General features: G+C 40.3%; 1 protein-coding gene across 1 annotated transcript; it reads left to right on the top strand.

The window, feature by feature from the left end:
- The first annotated feature begins 2325 nt into the window (after positions 1 to 2325).
- Positions 2326 to 18488, top strand: stip1 (stress-induced phosphoprotein 1). Its single transcript, XM_030069113.1, has 14 exons — positions 2326 to 2334; positions 4916 to 5125; positions 5214 to 5355; positions 5765 to 5906; positions 6372 to 6537; positions 7752 to 7878; positions 9078 to 9180; positions 12833 to 12953; positions 13562 to 13658; positions 15248 to 15372; positions 15493 to 15529; positions 15620 to 15723; positions 15815 to 15987; positions 16117 to 18488. Exons 1-14 carry the CDS (start codon positions 2326 to 2328, stop codon positions 16187 to 16189), a joined length of 1629 nt encoding a protein of 542 aa, XP_029924973.1. The 3' UTR covers positions 16190 to 18488.
- The last annotated feature ends 363 nt before the right edge of the window (positions 18489 to 18851 follow it).

The raw sequence follows: 18851 nt of genomic DNA, 5'->3' as shown, positions 1-18851 counted from the left end.
TGTAATAATTACTAAATAAATGCTCAAAGGCTTACGACTCTTTTTGCTGACTGGCAGTTCACTGTGACTTGTGCCAACAAAATTTGTAATTCATGTGAAACTGAGTAGTCTACTCCAACAAAAACAAAAATGGCTTGACTTAAAAAAAAAAAATAGTAAAGAGCTGAGTAAAAAGCTACTCAAGCAACAGGGGTGGATGTAATCATTTATTTCCACCCTATTTTATGTTGACAGTGTTTGGTTATCTGTAGCATAATAGCTGAAGCATAATTCACCAGAAGTATTGTTGCTCCGGCTGAAGAAGAGTTATGATGCATTGTTTTCAATCCTCTTGGTATATTGTTCGGCTTGTACAATTTCCTGTGTGGATCAGCAGCTCTATCAGGCTACTGTTGCTGAAATCAAAAGCAAGTTCATAAATTATTGAGTAATGTTTGTAAGGAGGGTGAGCCTAAGTGAGGGGTTGTGCATGAAGCATGAGCCAGTTTTGTTGAGAGCAGCGGTGCTTCTGGGATGCTGGAAATCATCTGAGCCCTCTGATGGTGTTCAAGGAAACATCTGTGATGGGAGGGACCCGCATTACAGCCCCAGTAATACCTGCATTCACACCTGAGAGACTGTAACATAATATGGATTTATGACCGTGTAGCCAAATGTCTCCTATGGTACCATTTGGGAGTTTATACAGGATCTGAGTTGAGCCTTTGTGTAATGCTGACCTTGGATAATGGCACAAAGGATTGCATCTGGTCTTGTGTATTTGTAAATGCAGCAGTATGTGACATATTTAATGTGACAGCGCCTGGTGGCACTTTTTGATCAGCAGTTAACCAAATGAATATCAATTTACAAATGGTGCAATGACTCACTACTCGAGTCACTTGCTCTCTTATAGCCTGAGGTTGCTTTCATTCATTTGTACTGATTTAAATCCATGCACGCAAAAGCCTAGGAGGAAAACTGGACAGCACTGTGCATCAATGAAAACTTATGATAAGTTGTGTTACATATGTATGTGTAAAGCATGGTCACCCAAAACCTTGAATTCAATCTCATGAATAACCAAGTAACTATTTTTCATGTCCCATGTTGTCTCCTCTTGGTTTTATAAAGAGTTGTGGTGCAGGAATGTGTTTCATGTAAGTCAAAACAAGTGTGCAGCTCTAACAGATGTCAAACTGCAACCGCTGGCCTCAATCAAATCTCAAATAACGTGCTACAGTAACGGTTATTGTGGTCAGTAAAGACCCCAAATCAGTCTTTTAGCAGCATTTGCAGTTGATTTTTTTTCTTTCATATTATGTTGGCTTCAAGGCCTTACTTCTGTTCACATTCATCTCAGCAAGTCATTGATTTGATTGTCATCAGTGATCATAACTCCCTGGTCAAAACAGGGAATAACTCACTCTGTAGTGGAACTGATCCACCTGCCATGAGCCAACAAGTGAGAAAATAAAGTATAAAAGACTAAATTAATGACAGAAAAGAGACTCTGAGATGGTATAAGATGCATCCTGATACTCTTTCTTTTGGTTTTGGCTTCAGGTTTGGTGTTCAGGTTTCTTTTCTTTTTTCTTTTTTTTTCTTTTTTCTTTTTTTTTTTTTTTTTTTAGTGTGTTGTGTTTTGTAGTGTGCAGTGTTTGTAAGTTGTCTGTAGGACCCCTTCTCCCCATGTTGTTTAGTCAGCAACATCAAGCGAAGAGTACATCAGCTTTAATGAACTGAGCTGCAGCATGGCTTAGAAATTTAGAAACTCTCACTTTAACGTTATGCATACTACACAGTATGCATAACAGGAGCTTGCATTTACCTTGAATAATAGTAGGCTGTATTAAGAGTAGGAAAGCATCTGGCTCCTTCATTTACAAAAGTGAAGCAACTCCCAAGGCTATTAGAGTTAACTAAATCTAAACTAAAAACTTAAACTAGGGCTGAACAAAAACATATTAGTTTATTGAAATTAAAAATTAGTCTTTTTGGTCGATTTGGTCAAATTTGGCAACACGACAGGCATGAGGAGGCGTTGGTGCCGGTGTTTATATAGACTGGCTACATGACTGTGGGCTAAACAATAAAAACTAAACTGAAACGAAAAACACACTCTGGAAACTAACTTAAACTTAACTGAGTGGTAAAGAAATAAACAATACAAAACTATAATGACTCCAGGATGTCCTTATTTGAATAATTATCAATGCCCACACTTAAACGTGGGTGTTAATTACTGATATTCTTCCTCCAAACCTGGCAACCCTCATCTTGTTCAGGGGGCGGCGCTCGCCCGCACTGCACAGTAGTTTCTGGAAGGAACCTCATGGTTGCACGATGGAGAAAGTGAGTATGCTACAGCGGTCTTCACTGTTATTATCAAACATATAGTTAACTGCATTAAATATTTCATTTTGGTGTCTTTCCCTGAATTCTTAGCGTGTGTTGTCTTTTTCGCAGCATACCGCTGTGATTTCGTGTATTGTTTAACAATAGGACTTAGCTTAGCTAGCTAAGCGTTTGCTAGCGCTAGTTCAGCGTCAACCCCAAGTTAGAAATGTGTAACTTAGCTCTTTGCTAACGCTGCATGACCCCGGTTAATGTCAACAACAAAAGAGTTATTACCTGTTAAGTATGCGCAGATGATGTGCTAGTTTAGTCTACAGAACTAATGGAAAATTTTCAGTCGCATGCTAATATTAGCTAACATTAGTTTCAGTGTTTCAGGGTTTCAGGGTAACGCAGCGTTAGCTAATTTACTGTCTTAACTAAATGCTGGCCAGTGGCACGATAACATTAGCCTGTGCAATTTGCTTCAGTTGGTCAGCATTGGCTTAACCAACAGAAAATATTATTGCAGAGTAGCAGCCTCTGATATGGGGGCCTTATTAGTTAGCCAAGAGCAAACTGGCAAGTAGTTGGCTAACTGTGTTACACATCATATGGACGCTGCACCTAAAGGCTTGAGAGGTGAAGCCTGAGTCAGTCACAGTCCAGTATCAGTAAGGTGTGCCGGTAGCCAGTGTTGCTCTAGCATAGACAGTCCATCTAAGTGTAATTTCTGGATCAGTCTCACGCCGCACAGAGCAGGTGGGATCATTCTGGATCCACACCGCGCGGCTGTCAGGGCGACCGGAGAGCCGCGTGCTGTCGTAACTGCCGCGTCCTCTCGAATGTTCTGGCATCGTACAGGACATACACCGACACACACACACACACACACACACACACACACACACACACACACACACACACACATACACACACACATACACACACACTTTCTGACTCTTATTACCACTGACATCAGTCTTCAGTGCAGCTGTTTCCAGCTTGCATGGTTCAGGTTTTTGGAAATTAAATCACAGCTTTCTAGTGAGCTCTAACCTACAGCAGTTTTTGGAGAGGGCTGTTTGGTGCATGCATGTTGCTTTTGGGGTTCACTTTGGGTCAGGGAGATAAATTATGTCCCCCTTAATTGTACAGCCCCATTCTAAACTTGAGCAATTCACCAGAATATTCAACTTACTTTAGGGCTGTGCAGTTTAGTGGGGAAAAAAGAATTCAATACATACTAGCCTAACTAATGGAAATATGCATTTCCCCTTTAAAATAAATATTTTTTCAGTTTTTAAACAGTATTCTTGTACAGTGCAGAGTCCATGACTAATAAATCTTGTTGACTGTTTTAGGAAACTTTTTCTGTTTTTGCCAAAATGACTTTTGGTGTGGGAAAATTTACAAGTCTTGGCTTAAGATAAGCAACATTTGGTGGTAGCTGTTAATTTGCCACCTTGCTCTCCCTCCAAAGAGACACGGTTGTGTATTGTTTCTTGCCATCGTTTTTGAGTCATGTGACAATATAACAAGTATCCTCTCTACATTTTCTGCATCAGTAAGAATCTCCCCTCTCTGGGGAAAAAACACTAAAATAAGTGTTTGCATGAAATTTTATTGGCAAAAGTTGTACCATTCTATTCAAGAGAAGCGCTACAAAGGCAATACAAGCACAGTCCTTTAAAATAGTATTTGAATTCATTCTTAAACATGTAGTTAAACTAACAGGAGGCATGCACGCTTCTCAGTATTTTTAGGAGTGGATGCTCAGCCAAAAGTACAAAGCAGTCTAAATCAACTCCAAAAATGAATGTTATCTCAGGTCAGCATGAAAGCTTTCAGAAAGCTCTCATGCTCCGATGAAGGCTGATAGCAGAAATGCGTCAGCATGTGTTGGCAACCATAGTGTTTAAATTTATCGTAATAATAAAAGACCCTGAAGAATGGAGATGTGATGCCTCATTCATTTTTGGAGTGCCGCCTTTCTCTATTGATGTAGTTAAACTACTCCTTAGCTTTAAAGTTTGGGAAAACCATGACAAATTGTCTTAAATCTGATATGCTGTCCTCATGTCACACTGTATGGTCTGTATCTGGAGGAGAAAAACGTGGCTCTGTACACAGAAGAGCACGCTGATTCACAAAAGGCTTGTATCACAGCTAGCAGGCATATACACCACACTGACTTAAAGATGGAGTTTTTGAGTTGCAAGTGAAAGGGCTCTTACTTATGTCTCCCTGGTTAAAATATTCCCTGCTACCAAATTAGACTGCACCTTTAGGACAGTGGGTTTGCATTAGACACACAGACTGAAGTAATATCAGGTGGTCAGCTAACTCTAGCACTACTGCACCTGTTGTGTCAGGAACAGCTGATTGGTCGCCTGCGTCTGTTTGACAGCTGACGTGGCTGCAGTGGTGAAAGACGCCCTTTCTTTAGGCACATCTAGATTGGATCTTACACTCCATTTTATTCCAGTTGCAGATCTTAAATTGAAAGGCTGACAGGGAATCTGTGCCTGTGTGAGCACAAGAGAAACAAAAGACAGTTACAGTATTGTGACTTTGATTGTATCTTCATGGTTCATAGGTCTCACAATTGAAAGACCAGGGCAACAAGGCGCTGAGTGCAGGGAATATTGACGAGGCTGTCCGTTGCTACACTGAAGCCTTGGCCCTCGACCCCTCAAACCATGTCCTCTTCAGTAACCGCTCGGCTGCACACGCTAAAAAAGGCAACTATGAGAGCGCCCTCCAGGATGCCTGTCAGACCATCAAGATCAAGCCTGACTGGGGCAAGGTCAGTTGACGTTTGTTCTGTTGTCCTCTGATGAGAAGAAATATCATAATCAGAATTTACATGATATCTCATAATTTTGATTAACCAGGGTTACTCCCGCAAAGCAGCAGCGTTAGAGTTTCTTGGCCGGTTGGAGGATGCTAAAGCAACTTACCTAGAGGGACTCCGACAAGAGCCAAGTAATCAGCAGCTCAAGGAGGGTCTGCAGAACATCGAGGCCCGGCTAGCAGGTAGAAACTGTAGAATTTGTGATATGATACATGGTGTCTCAGTGATTATGGTACACAAAATACTGTTGTGACATGAAAATGATGCGGCTTTTCATCCCTTTGTGGTTAGATGGAGATGAGAGATTGCAGCTGACTGAATCACTAAAGCAAAGTCACATTGAATGTTCTTTTCATTCTAGAAGAGAATGGGCAACCCACTCATTTTTTTAGCATTGATGTTTATTTATACATTGGGAAAGTTAGGGGGGTGGGCAGGGAAAAATCTCTGGCGCACTCAGTTGTTTGTCAGTGGAAAGCACATGTGGTTTCAGAGGCGGATGGTTTGATAATGAGCGTGTTTTAAGCATGTTAAGTGCTTCTTTGTGACCATAAACATTACGCTACTAATTGCAAGTTCTCCCCTCGTCAGAGAAAAAGATGATGAACCCCTTTGCAATGCCCAACTTGTTTGAGAAGCTGGAGAGTGATCCTCGGACACGTGAGCTGATGTCAGATCCAAGCTATAGAGAATTGTTGGAGCAGCTCAGGAACAAACCATCAGAGCTTGGCACGTACGTGTAATTTCAAAGATCTGGTATCCTTAAAGCGGTTATTATTTGTTGTGAGACCAAAGTATCACTTGTAAGGCAAGACGAAGCAACAAAGCCTAGAAGAATATTTAAGTAAGATATGTGGATCAGTACCCAGGGCTCATGCACAGGTGTAGAAAAGTGGAAATGAAGAATGAAAATGATACTGAATAGTTTGAGAACTGCACAAAAAGTCTAGAGTCTAGTCACACAACACAACTGCTGAGCCTACATTTGTCATTTCACATATTGTGATATTTGTTGTGAAGACTAATCTTCAGCTAGAGAATGAAATTGTGTAGTAAACCGTCATATTGCCTGGCTATCATCAGCAAAATCTTAAGCTTTTTAAAAATGTAATGTAAAGAAAAATGCTGTTGGAGATGGTGTATGAACCCTTTATATTATAATATCAGAAATGCATTTGATTGTCTCTCTGTCCTGTAGGAAGCTGCAGGATCCCAGAGTGATGACCACACTCTCAGTGCTGCTGGGACTAGACCTGGCTGGGATGGAGGAGGAGGAGGAGCCCACTCCCCCTCCACCCCCCAAACCAAAAGAGACTCAGCCACCTCCTCCTAAAGAGGAAGACCTACCTGAAAACAAGAGAAAGGTAATCTATCTGCTTTTAAATGAAAGATCAGCACAGTGCTCCATCTGATCTTATTCTTGAACGTATTCACTCCTGTATATCTAAAACAGCTCACTGTGGTTTCTCATGCAGAAGTTGTGGCAGAAAAAATGCCAGGGGTAGTGCAGACAAAAGACCAGTATTTTTCAAGAACTCATTACTTAAGGCATAAACAATAATGTTTTATGCTAATAGCCTGCAATTGTGTTATATGCAAACCACTGTGATATGCAAATCACTATGTTGGTGGCTGTAGGATAACTGGAAAATGCTAAACCACCATACTTCCTCTGTAGCAGTTAATGTTCATGTATTGAATCACAACACAAAGCAGAATCACATTCCTCTGAAACAGTTTATGTGGCAGTCGTAGAATATGTAAAACCATTACAGGACTGTGATGTAGACTGGGTTAATTAGCTAAAATTAAAATTGCAGACATTAGTTTCTGTCAATGTACTTGTCTTTTATGCCTAATGAGTTTTCATCCATCTTTCTTTTTCTGAATGTCTACTGTCTCCTTCCTCTGTACATGATTGCATGACAGTCACTGCAATTTGGGATTGTAGATGTGATTTCCACCAGCAGTGGTTCTTTGCGGTGTTTTCTAAAGGGGATTTTGTTATTTAATTCAATCGTGGCTTAGACAGTCTCCAAACAAAATATGTTAATTTTTAACTTTTTAGTGGGCCTCCATCCATACATTTTTCGTTTCAGTCAGTAGCTTCAATCAGGAAACTACACTCCAGGCAATAAAGTTATTTTGTGTATTCATTAATAGGTGCAGAGCTTGTAAGACATAACAAACAAGGTTACAGAGCAACCAAACCCAGAGGAAAAAAGTAGGGTGAAAATACAGCCCACCATCCATCATTCGTCAGTTTCAATCGGGAAACTGTTGTTTTGTTGCAAATCACATAATACAGAGGTTTTTTTTCTTTATTGTGTGCACACAAGTCCAGATAGTGTGTTTCCACATATCACAGATGCAGGCAAGTCGGGTAAAAATACATGTGAAGCACAAATAGATCAGAGGCAACAGAAGTCTGTGTAGCTCCCTTTGCACACAAACACTGGGAAAAATGGCTGTGTTTTGGTTCTGACATTCACATTTCAAAGAACCAGATCGAAAACACATCTAGTGGTCACTGGCCTTCACCCCATATCTTGTTTAACTTGTTTTTTCTTTTTTGCAGGCCTTGAAAGAAAAAGAGCTTGGGAATGCTGCATATAAGAAGAAGGACTTTGCTAATGCACTGAAACATTATGAAGAAGCAATCGGTCATGACTCAACCAACATGACTTACATTTCTAACCAAGCAGGTACACAATTACATGTGTTGAAAAACTGTACATTTCACACTATGGTAGACGCTGTTTTTCCCAAAGAGCTGAGCCAACTAAGCCTCCAAATAGGTAAATGAAAATTCAGTAAATAGTCCATTTCATTACTTTCTATTCATGTAATCAATATACAAATGTCAGTTATATGGTTAAATAAATAAAGAACAATAAAAAATCCTTCTAATAATTATCTGCTTATAGAGATCAATTCAGCTTTGGCAGGCCTGATCAGTATAAAAAATTTAAACAATGTCCCAGCAAACCTCCCATGTCAGAAAAACAATGAAATAGTGAAGGGTACTTTAAAAAAAATCGACACACGCTCGCCATAGAACTCTTTAAAAAGGCCACAACCCACTTCACAAGCCTTCATCAGTGTGTGCATCTGTGAGCTTTGTATCCTACGATGTCCTCATTTTCTAGTTTAATTAACCTCACTGATTGAAAGAGTGCACCTCCTTTATTGATTGTAATACCTTGTTGAGAGCTAAAGACAGCCTGAACTAGTTTTAAGACAGGGAGCCTGATTTTTATTTAAACCTTAAACCAGAATTTACTTAAGATGACTATTCCTGTCATTATGAGAAATTTTGTGTTTGTTACTGTGACAGTGAAGAGGGTTTTTTCTCCCCCTCAGGGAAATATAACCAGCGCACTTTTCCAAACTGTCACAACACCACACATATGCTTAAAACTGACCACTTCGTATCAAGTCTTAAATATGAAAAATATGAAAATTGAAAACCGAAAATATGAAAACCAAATATGAAAATTGAACGCTGAAATGACATAACATTTTCGGCCTGAATGATAAAAGCCTGGGAAGGAACTGTGGACTGGGCTCTGTCTGACTGTCACATGTGATTTTTGATCCTGTGCTTCCCTTTTTTTTTTCCTGTTTTTGGACAATAATTTGGATTGACTGGTTTTGACAGTGGTGTCCATCATTTTGAATATTAACCAGATCGGCCACCAACAGGCCAAAAAAATCCCCAAACTTCAAGCTACAACTTGTCAGACACCGCACATCACATATATATATAAAAAAAAGGAAAAGAAATTACGCCTACAGTAACTTACACCACTCAGTAATAACCATCGTCATGGCCATTATTAAATTGTTAATGCATAGTTAGCCTTTTTTGAGATTCACACTGTTATCCGTGTTTTCTCCTCAGCTGTGTACTTTGAGATGGGAGACTTTGAGAAGTGCAGAGAGCTGTGTGAGAAGGCCATCGACGTGGGCAGAGAGAACCGAGAGGACTACAGACAAATTGCAAAGTGAGTTCCTGAAAACGGCCACATCTGATGGGTCAAAGCGCAGTGTCAGTGATCGTACATTATACCCTTACCTGCTGTGTGAGAGATTTATCTGGCTTCAGCAGCCTTCAATTTTGACAATAAATTTGTTTCCAGGCTAAATTTAATATTTGTAACAGCCAAACTACAGGACTCAATCAGAATGGTGAGAGATTGCTCTTTTCCTCTACCATTCAGTTTGTGGCACCAGCGATCTTGGATGCTAATCACCATAAGTTGGTTTGACCAATAGAGAATAAGCACTTTGAACAATGTCATGTATTTTTTTCCTCTCAGAATCTACCCACACATTTAATACAACCATTTATTCTAATGATATATAGAGAATTTAATACCTTTTTAAGGTCATGAAGATACTTTGTTCAGAGTTTATTCAGCAAGCTGCAGTGCCATGAAAAAAATAGTTAAGCCTTTTCTGATTTCCACTGTTACTCTGTTTTTTCCCTTTTATTATTTAAAGGGAACACGAGTGATCAACGCATACACAAAATGGTATATTTAACACCCATTGGCTCTTTGTGGAAAAGTGATTTACCCTACAAAGCTGGCTGTATACCCAATGAGAATGTGTAATAGACACATTCGTATTAACAGAGTGGGGAGTTTGCAACCTAACCCCATCCCCATACTGGGCCTGGGTGCCACAGAGCCAACAGGCAGGTAAGTTGCCATTGTTGGACTTCTCATAGCACGTCATATGCACCATCGCCCACAGTTGGTCAGTAATGTCATATGATGTGTGTGAAGGATGTTTTCCCTCAGTCATGTCGTTTCCAGGGTTGGCTTGCATTAATTTGTTTGCCTCGTTTGGCTTCTTCAACGGTACACCTTCCTGTACTGTATTTCAGGAGTCCTGAGATATTACCGGGACAAATATTGTTTTTCAATGAGTATAGAAAAACTGATACTGATGAAGTCCATTTGGGTGAAACCTTTGCTTTGTTTGAAATAGATCTTTTTTTTTTTTTTTTTTCATTTTTCACCAAACAGTGTGTGGCCCTTCCAGTTTTTTATTTAAACATTGTTTCTCAACAGACTGACAGCAATCATCAATGCGGCATGCAAGCTACTGATTGATCAAACACACTTTGAGCCACACTGAGTATAAAAACTTGTCCTCGTATTGCCATTTTTGTTTACAGCTTACGAATACACCAGGTTTGCAGTTGCATTAAATATACTGCAGCCTTTACACTCAAAAACTGGTTCTATCACCTTTAGCTGCAACTAAATGTTTCTTGTAGTTCATGATCAGTTTTTCACATCGCTGTGGGGAATTTGAGCCCACACACAACTGCTTTAATTCAGCAACATGTGGGTTTTCGAGCAGGAGTTGAATCAAAACTTGTTTGTGTTTTTTTGAATCAGTGTCTTATTGTATGTGCTTCAGCTCACAGATGACATAGCATTTTCTGCTAGATCACTGAAACAGTGCAGAATTCATGGTTGAGGTGTCTAACCACACGACCTGTAGAAGATAGGTATAGTGCGGGTATTTTATTGATGACTGCTGGCGGGCAGGGACAGGCAAATTGTAATGTATGCATTTTTGGGGGGGGGCTGGACACAAGTTGGTCCCTGGCAGGTCACAGGCTGGAAATTGTCCTCAACTGCATGCAGTAGCTTTGCTTGCCCCACCATCAGCTCCAGCATCCAACATGCTTGTTATGGACCTATGAAGGCAGCTTGGATGGAGGTAACTGTGACTTACAGGATGGTGGTAGCATGTCTGGAAATGGACCCACAGCAGGGAATGCAAAACTGTCCAAAACAAGCAGTAGAAGGTTTACTGGGATATTTTCTCAGCTAGAAGCCTACAGATGTCTCCAGTTCACCTTGGTACGCCATTTGATAGCTCTCATTTTGATGTCTGTGACGGGCTATGTTATGCATAATCTTAACAGATATTTCGAGTTGAGGCTACATACTATATATTAGTTGGGGATAGGGGGATTATAGGCAAAAGCAGATGCTGCAGAAATTTGTGCGGCCTGCAGGCGGGTGCAGTGTGAAATTATGTCAGTGTGGGCGGGTGCGGTCTTCAAGCAACAGACCCGCACAGGCCTCTTGTCATGGCTTCAGTGTTTCATGTTGTCTAGGCATTGAGGAACCAAAACATCACACTACCCACTGCCATGTTTTATTGTTAGTATCAGGCTTTTACAGTGGAATGCAGTTGCGTTTTATCAAACTTAACACCATGCATTTCGTCCAGAAACTTCAACTTTTGTACCGTGTCTGACAGCGTTCTCACAGGAGTATTAGGGATCATTGTTCTTCTTAGAGAGCTGTGGGTTCCATCTTACTGCTATCCCATGAATCCCAGTTTTGCACAGTCTCTGTCTTCTGGGTGATTTACCCTGCACTCTTGGAGATATTTTGGCAGGCGAGCCACTACTGGGAAGATTCACTGTAGTATCAGACTTTCTCAGTTTTGAGTTTATGCCTCTCACTGAAGTATGAACTCAAAATGACTTTAGTGCTCTCAGAATGATAAACAGCTTTCTTCAGGAAATTTCCTTGATGGTAAATGGACTGCATTTCTATTCTACTGACCATTCAAAGAGCTTTACAATGTTTCCCTCACATTCACACACTGATAGCAGGCACTAACATGCGGTAGTCTCTGCGGAGCAGTTAGGGGTTCAGTGTCTTGCTCAAGGGCACTTCATCACGCTCCCTGGAGGAGCTGGGTATCGGACCAGGAACCCTCCAAGTACCAGGCAACTGTTCTAACTCCTGAGCCACACTTTGTTATGGTGGCGTGGCACAATCTGTCTCTAGAAACTATTGTGCCGTCAGTGATGGGTGTACGCCTCTCATGGTATGCAGGTAACCACTGGGTGGCAGTGTTACTCTATTATTTTACTGCAGTGTTGACAGCTCTTTGCAATAACTGGGCCTAAAGATGCTGAAATGTTCCAGGCCCCAGACTCACTGCTCATTGCAGGGTTTGTACAGGTGCTGGAAATTCTTAGTGATATCTTCAAGTTTTAAAAAGTACTTGAATTTTGAATAAAGTGCTTTAAAGTGCTTGACATTCGAATTTCAAAAAGAAAAAGCTAGAATTCATAATACTTTAGTATTATAATAGTAAATCCTTGGGATGTCAACACATTTTGAAACTGAAGTTTTGCTGTTTCCTTTTAATTTGTGAGAATGCTCTCACTAAACATAATGTGATTTAAGAAAATTATACTAAACCTGTCAGTGTCCCTTGAATCCCATTATATAGTAGGAAACATGAATCGATCGTCTAAGACTGGTTGGTTTTAGCCATTCACAGCAGTGGACCAAACTGAATGTTGGGTAATAGTTTTCCAGAAAGGGCAAAATGCAACATTATGCTGAATATTAGTGAAGAACTGAAAGGTGTGTGTTTTTTCGTTGTTTCGTAAGTCAAGTACTCTCTTGAATAAACCTTCCTTAAATTACAAGCTTCCCTATTCTGAGGTGTCTTTTTAAATGACAAGGAGGACAAGGTTCCTCATTTTCAGTTATCTTGATTTTTTTTTTTTTTTAAGATGAGGAACAGGATTTATTTCAGCAGATCTCTGCTTTCTAGATCAACCACATGGTCATCTTCATCCTCTTCCCTCTCCTCTTTCCATAGGGCCCTGGCTAGAATTGGCAACTCATACTTCAAGCAGGAGAAATACAAAGAAGCAGTTCAGTATTTCAACAAGAGTTTGACAGAGCATCGCACCCCTGATGTCTTGAAGAAATGCCAGCAGGTGCGGCATAGACTTTTTTTTTTTAAGTATTATCCAGGTTTCCACAAATTGAAACAATGCAGCCAACTCAAAATGTTAAGAATCGAGGATCATGAACTCTATTCATTGAGTCTAACCCAGCTAACAAATGAGCTCTAATGATATTATTCAGATTTAACCGCAGATAAACTGTGGGAAATGAAGTTACTGAGGTGTAAGTAACGCAAATCTTTGTAAACTATGTTAGAGTGGAAACCAGGCTGTTGTTACAGGAAGTGATGTCATGCTGAGATCAGCATCAGCCAGTAACTTAGGCAGTCTGTGAATCAACACGGGAAGGTGTTACACAATTTAATATTTTCAGAGTATTTTGATCAAGAATCCCTATATATTTTTTCAATCAGAGCCTCATAGTAAGATGTAGAATATTAATCTAAGATATTAAATGATCCAGCATGATTATTATGCACTTTGTTGTTTAAAACTGTTTAACTTTTTTCTCTTTTTAATGCCTATTATAACACAATTGTTGACTGGGAAAAAAAAATTCTGGTGTTTTTTTTTTTTTTTGCCACTTTGCAACTACACCAACTTTTTTTTACACCTTGATGCCCTCATTGAAATTGCAGGCAGAGAAAATCTTGAAGGAGCAGGAGAAATTAGCCTACATCAACCCCGAGGTCGCCCTGGAAGAGAAGAACAAAGGCAATGAGGCCTTCCAAAAAGGTGCGTAGTTGCAACTTCAAGTTTATTTGGAGCCCAGTATCACCGTTAACAGTCTCAAAGGGCTTTACATGCTCACATGTTTACAACAATCAGGATGACACCCCCTGACTTAATCCTCATAGTGGGCAAGAAAAACCTCCCAAAAAAACATCCAGCTGGACTGGGGGGAAAAATGTAAGAAATCTTGAAGAACCACAGAGAGAGGAGACCCCATTCCTGGCGAGACAGGTGTACAATAGGTGTCAACCCAGTGAGCAAATTACAAATACAGTGGTCCCTCGTTAATCGCGGGAGTTACGTTCTAAAAATAACCCGCAATAGGCGAAATCTGCAAAGTAGTCAGCTTTTTTATACAATTATTATAGATGTTTTAAGGCTGTAAAACCCCTCACTACACACTTTATACACTTTTCTCAGGCAGGCATTAACATTTTCTCACTTTTCTCTCTTATTTAAACACTCAAAGTTCAAACCTTCGTAGAAAAATAAGTCCAGTAAAAAAAAAAAAAAGCATGCAAAATTGCACTAAAAATAATCCGCGAAACTGCGAGGCTGCGAAAGGTGAACCGCATTTTAGCGAGGGACAACTGTATTACAGTCATAAAGCAAATGCAAGAAAACACAGTAGTAGACAATATGGCAACAGAAGCAGCAGGAGGCTACGGCCGAGGCAGCAGACAGACACAGGGCAAAGAGCAGCTGCGGCAGCCAGGGTGAGGGGAATGGTGATGATGAGGAGGACAACACAGGGAAGACAAGGAGGGGAACCTGGGAGGAAGATAGCCACACTCGCACAAGGCATGCAGCACATGCATGAAAAAGGGGGAGAACATTAATGGGACCAAGACAAAGAAACGTGCATAAATGTATGAATGGGACTAAGCTAGCAGCTGTGGAAGGCACAGGAGTAAGCAGGTACAGCAAAGGGAGCAGGACAAGGTACAGCAGGGCATGGGGACAGCCAGCATGCCAGCCCGAAGATGGTAGCCACATCCATACAGCAGACACAATCACAAACACACAATTGGTTTATAACACAGAAAAGATCAGTCATAACAGAAGACAGAAAGGAAAGAAAGGAAGAGAGAGACTGTGGGTGAACATCTAAGCCAAAACAGGAGAGACTGAGCCTCCCTCAAAGCTCAAATCAGAATTATATTATCTGTAGCTTAGAGAAAACAAATAAGTCTGAACTTTGGTTTTAAAAGTAACAATAGAGTTTGCCTCCCTAATTTCTTTAGGTAGACCATTCCAGAGGAAGGGAGAGAGGTAGAAAAAGGTCCGGTGGCCAGCTGACTTCTTTTTAACAACCAACAGACCAGCACTGTGAGAGCGCAGGGAGCGGATGGGGTTGTAGTCTGTAATTAAGTCAGATAGGCAGGCTGGCGCAAGCCCATTTCGAATCTTATAGGTTAGTAAGAGGATTTTAAAATCTGTCATGGCATGAATTGGGAGCCAGTGAAGGGAAGCAAGGACAGGTGTGATGTGGTCAAACTTCCTTGTTCTGGTCAGGATTCTCCAGAGCGAAATTTCTGAGCACGTGATTTGATTCTCTTATTATGCACTTATTCATCTTTTCCATGAAATAGGAGACTATCCCTTAGCCATGAAACATTACACTGAGGCCATCAAGAGGAACCCCAACGATGCCAAGCTCTTCAGTAACAGAGCTGCCTGCTACACAAAGCTGTTGGAGTTTCAGCTTGCCCTGAAGGTACAGTGCATCACAACCAAGCCAACCTCAAGAGAACACTCACGAGGTTGTAGCCTGACAAAAATGCCTCCTGAATTTTGTCGTAAATTGAAAATGACAGTCTTATTTGATCTGTTATAGGATTGTGAAGATTGTATCAATCTGGATCCCGCCTTCAGTAAGTAGGAGACTTCAACATTTGTATATAACTTTCAGTTTAGTGTGAATCATTCTGATACTAAACCTGAGTCAACACCTGTGTCTACAGTAAAAGGCTACACACGCAAGGGAGCAGCTTTGGAAGCCATGAAAGATTATTCTAAAGCTATGGATGCCTATCAGAAGGCTCTGGAGCTTGATTCATCCTCAAAGGTATCGTCAAGGCCCAGACATTATTTCATATTGATGTGATGAAGGCAAATTTGAATAATAATGATTATTGTCTGATTCGTACCCCATGCAGGAAGCCACAGAAGGCATTCAGCGCTGTGTGATGAGCCAGGCAGTTAGGAACGACAGCCCCGAGGAGGTGAAGAGACGGGCCATGGCCGACCCCGAGGTTCAGCAGATTATGAGTGACCCAGCCATGCGTATGATCCTCGAGCAAATGCAGAAGGACCCTCAGGCGCTCAGCGAGTAAGTTTGCCAACTGTCGTGTTAATCAGTGCCAGTTTAACATTACACAAGTATGCAGTCATCCACTGAAATGCATGAGGAGTTTAATGTGTTTTTCTGCTCCCCCCCCCCCCCCCCCCCCACCCCCAGTCACCTAAAGAATCCAGTTATTGCTCAGAAGATTCAGAAACTCATAGATGTGGGACTGATAGCCATACGGTGATGAGGGAAAAGAGCCAGATGCGTGAGGAAACTTCAAGACCACAGTGGAACAAATGCAATTCCCTCCAAATATTTCTTCCTCCTTTGCCTTCAATTTGAAAGTTTTATTGTCCTCAGTCTTTCTGACTTTGACCTGTATTTTTTTTTTTTTGTTCGTTTTTTAATCAGTCTCACATCTTTTTCATTGTATTGACAAAAGCATCTTTATGTCATCTGCAAACCTGAGGACTCCAGAACACTTCCTCTGAAAAAACTGGATTAATGTCAACATGTTATTAAAAGTACACATCAAAATGCAGTACACCACACATCTGTGTTTACAGGGCAAATCCACCCTAAAACGGTTCATGTTATTCCTGCCAGTGCTTTGGACACAGATCAGGCAATCAAACAGAAGAAGGAAAAAATTATTACATGAGCCAAAATAATAATCTAATGTTCTGAAAGAATGTCACAATGTGAAAATGCCATTATTAGTTATAACCTCTTTTTTCCCCTCCCCTGTTCTCTGAAAGGCTTGGATAAACATGCTGCTTGGAAGACACAAAACATACAGCTTTTTATTCCTCACTGCTCCCTCTTGTCCTCCCTCAGCAAAACACTTAGTAATTCTTGTAAACACATTGTCCATTTTTACTCCAGTCCAAATCATTTGAAATGGATTATTTTCAAGCCTCGATTTCTTTGGTAAGGCAGTTTACGTTTGTGTGCGTGTGCGTGTGTGTCTCAACACAATTCTGGTTGAAATAGTTCCATGAAAAGGAGTGATTCTTTATTCTGTCATTAGGGGTCATTTTCTGGAGCTGCTCCACTGATTGCAGACTGTGGGAAACTGACCAAATTGGTGATATGAACAAGTAATAAATAAGGCACTTGTGTATGCTATTACACCTAACAGTACTTATTTTACACAGTTTCTTTTGCTCTCAAAGCCTAAAATAGAAATTGCCCATAACATTTTCAAAAGGTGTGTCCGAGGAGCTCTGTCCTACAACTGTCTCTGCTCAGTCGTGAAGCACGGTGCAACTCAATATCATAAATATGTGCACATTGGGACTAAGAGGAACATTTAATGTACCTGTTGGATTTGGGTAAATAGTAAGTGGTAAGAACACTATGCAAATCTGTCATTGGACAGGTATATTGTTACTGATAGAAGATTTTAGGAGGTTGGAGTCATCATTTTGTTTTTAACACTGTTTATTAAGGTGCCCAAGCAGCCATGTTAATATTTCAAGCCCAGGCCCAAAGCATTTACTTACAAACTGATGAAATTATCTGGAAGTAAAGCCCTTTCACTAGCTGAAGCAGAGCGAGGACTGTCAGAAGTCACACACTGATAATTATATTGAAATCGCTCTGCTCTCTGCACAAGATCATAATGGGTTTCGTCTGACAGTCTTGGAGAACCTATTTGATGGCTCTTACACGCATAAAATATTGTAGAGATTCATAACCAGCCAAAGAGCCATCTCACAGCATTGTAATGACTAAGGATCCAGTGGGGTTGGACCATTGTAAATACATTACAGGGAACATTGCCATTACATTACAATGAGCAGGTGTATTAAAAATATTGTATACAGTAGATTCATGCTGGTCTCATTTTGGGTTGTCAAGACTGAAATGACAACCACTGACCAAAGTGTCATGACTTGAATTTGTCCATGTAATAGGAATAATCTGACTTCTGGTTATAGGGTGGATTTAACTTTACTGGTTCACGGATTCATGAGTTCAACACTTAATGTTGCATTTTTCATGATTGTTGGTCTGTCTTGATGTCCCGAAACCTCAGCACGGCAACCTGTTTGTACCACTGAGGAGGAAAAGCAAGTTCAAAACATTTTAAATAACCAGTACAGACTTGTTGGTGCTTTAAGTTCTGATGTCATATAATTTATTGGTTTTAGAGGCAGTGAAATTTACTAAGTGCTAGTATAACTATTGAGTAGTATGCCACACATGGCTCCAAATTCCTCACAATCTCTGTTCATAATCACATCTTCATCCTGTGATTTCTTGTGGTCAGAGATGTTAAATATGGATGGGTTTCCACAGAGCCTGCATATGTTTAAGCATTTCCACAACAGCCTTGCTCCATCTGGAATAATTCACTTGTGCCACAACCTAAGTACAGCAGAAATAGGGGCGAGGGAGGCCGGCATTTCTATCATTTAAGTACCATTGTAATAACAGCCAGCACATGAATAATGTGGCACTATAAGTGATGTAAAAGAAAACTGTAATGTACGAGTGGAAATTGCTCCTGTTCTGCAAAATATATCTGAATGTATTGAGCTAACTGGTGGCTGTTTCTTTGTTAAAACTTAAAATTGTTGGAATATAAGTCTGACAGTAGATGAGCTACATTTTACAGCAGACTTCCATTTGTAAACACCACATAGGCATTCATAATAAAGTAGCCTATAATGTATATTGAAAGGACCTACTATGACTTCAGTTCTGCATGATGATGATGTCAGTTATCTGCATTTTGTAAATTTAGAGATGGGCCTATACATATTTGCATTCATTCATTACATTCATTCATTCATTCATTTTTTTTTTCATTGAACATAAATACATGAAAACACTAATTCTCGTGAAGGACATAAAACAGTGCATCACAATATCAACGTTCATAAACTAAAGAAAAATAA

This window comes from Myripristis murdjan, chromosome 14 (assembly GCF_902150065.1).
Source record: "Myripristis murdjan chromosome 14, fMyrMur1.1, whole genome shotgun sequence".
Taxonomy (NCBI): domain Eukaryota; kingdom Metazoa; phylum Chordata; class Actinopteri; order Holocentriformes; family Holocentridae; genus Myripristis; species Myripristis murdjan.
The sequence above is the reverse complement of the archived record's forward strand: the minus strand, read 5'-3'. Positions and strand labels throughout refer to the sequence as shown.

What these genes read in the sequence shown, in the direction of transcription:
- stip1 (XM_030069113.1), top strand. An exon ending in AGTTTCAGCTTGCCCTGAAG is followed by an intron (nt 15,373 to 15,492) that starts GTACAGTGCATC and finishes GATCTGTTATAG; the next exon opens with GATTGTGAAGATTGTATCAA. An exon ending in AGCTTGATTCATCCTCAAAG is followed by an intron (nt 15,724 to 15,814) that starts GTATCGTCAAGG and finishes TACCCCATGCAG; the next exon opens with GAAGCCACAGAAGGCATTCA.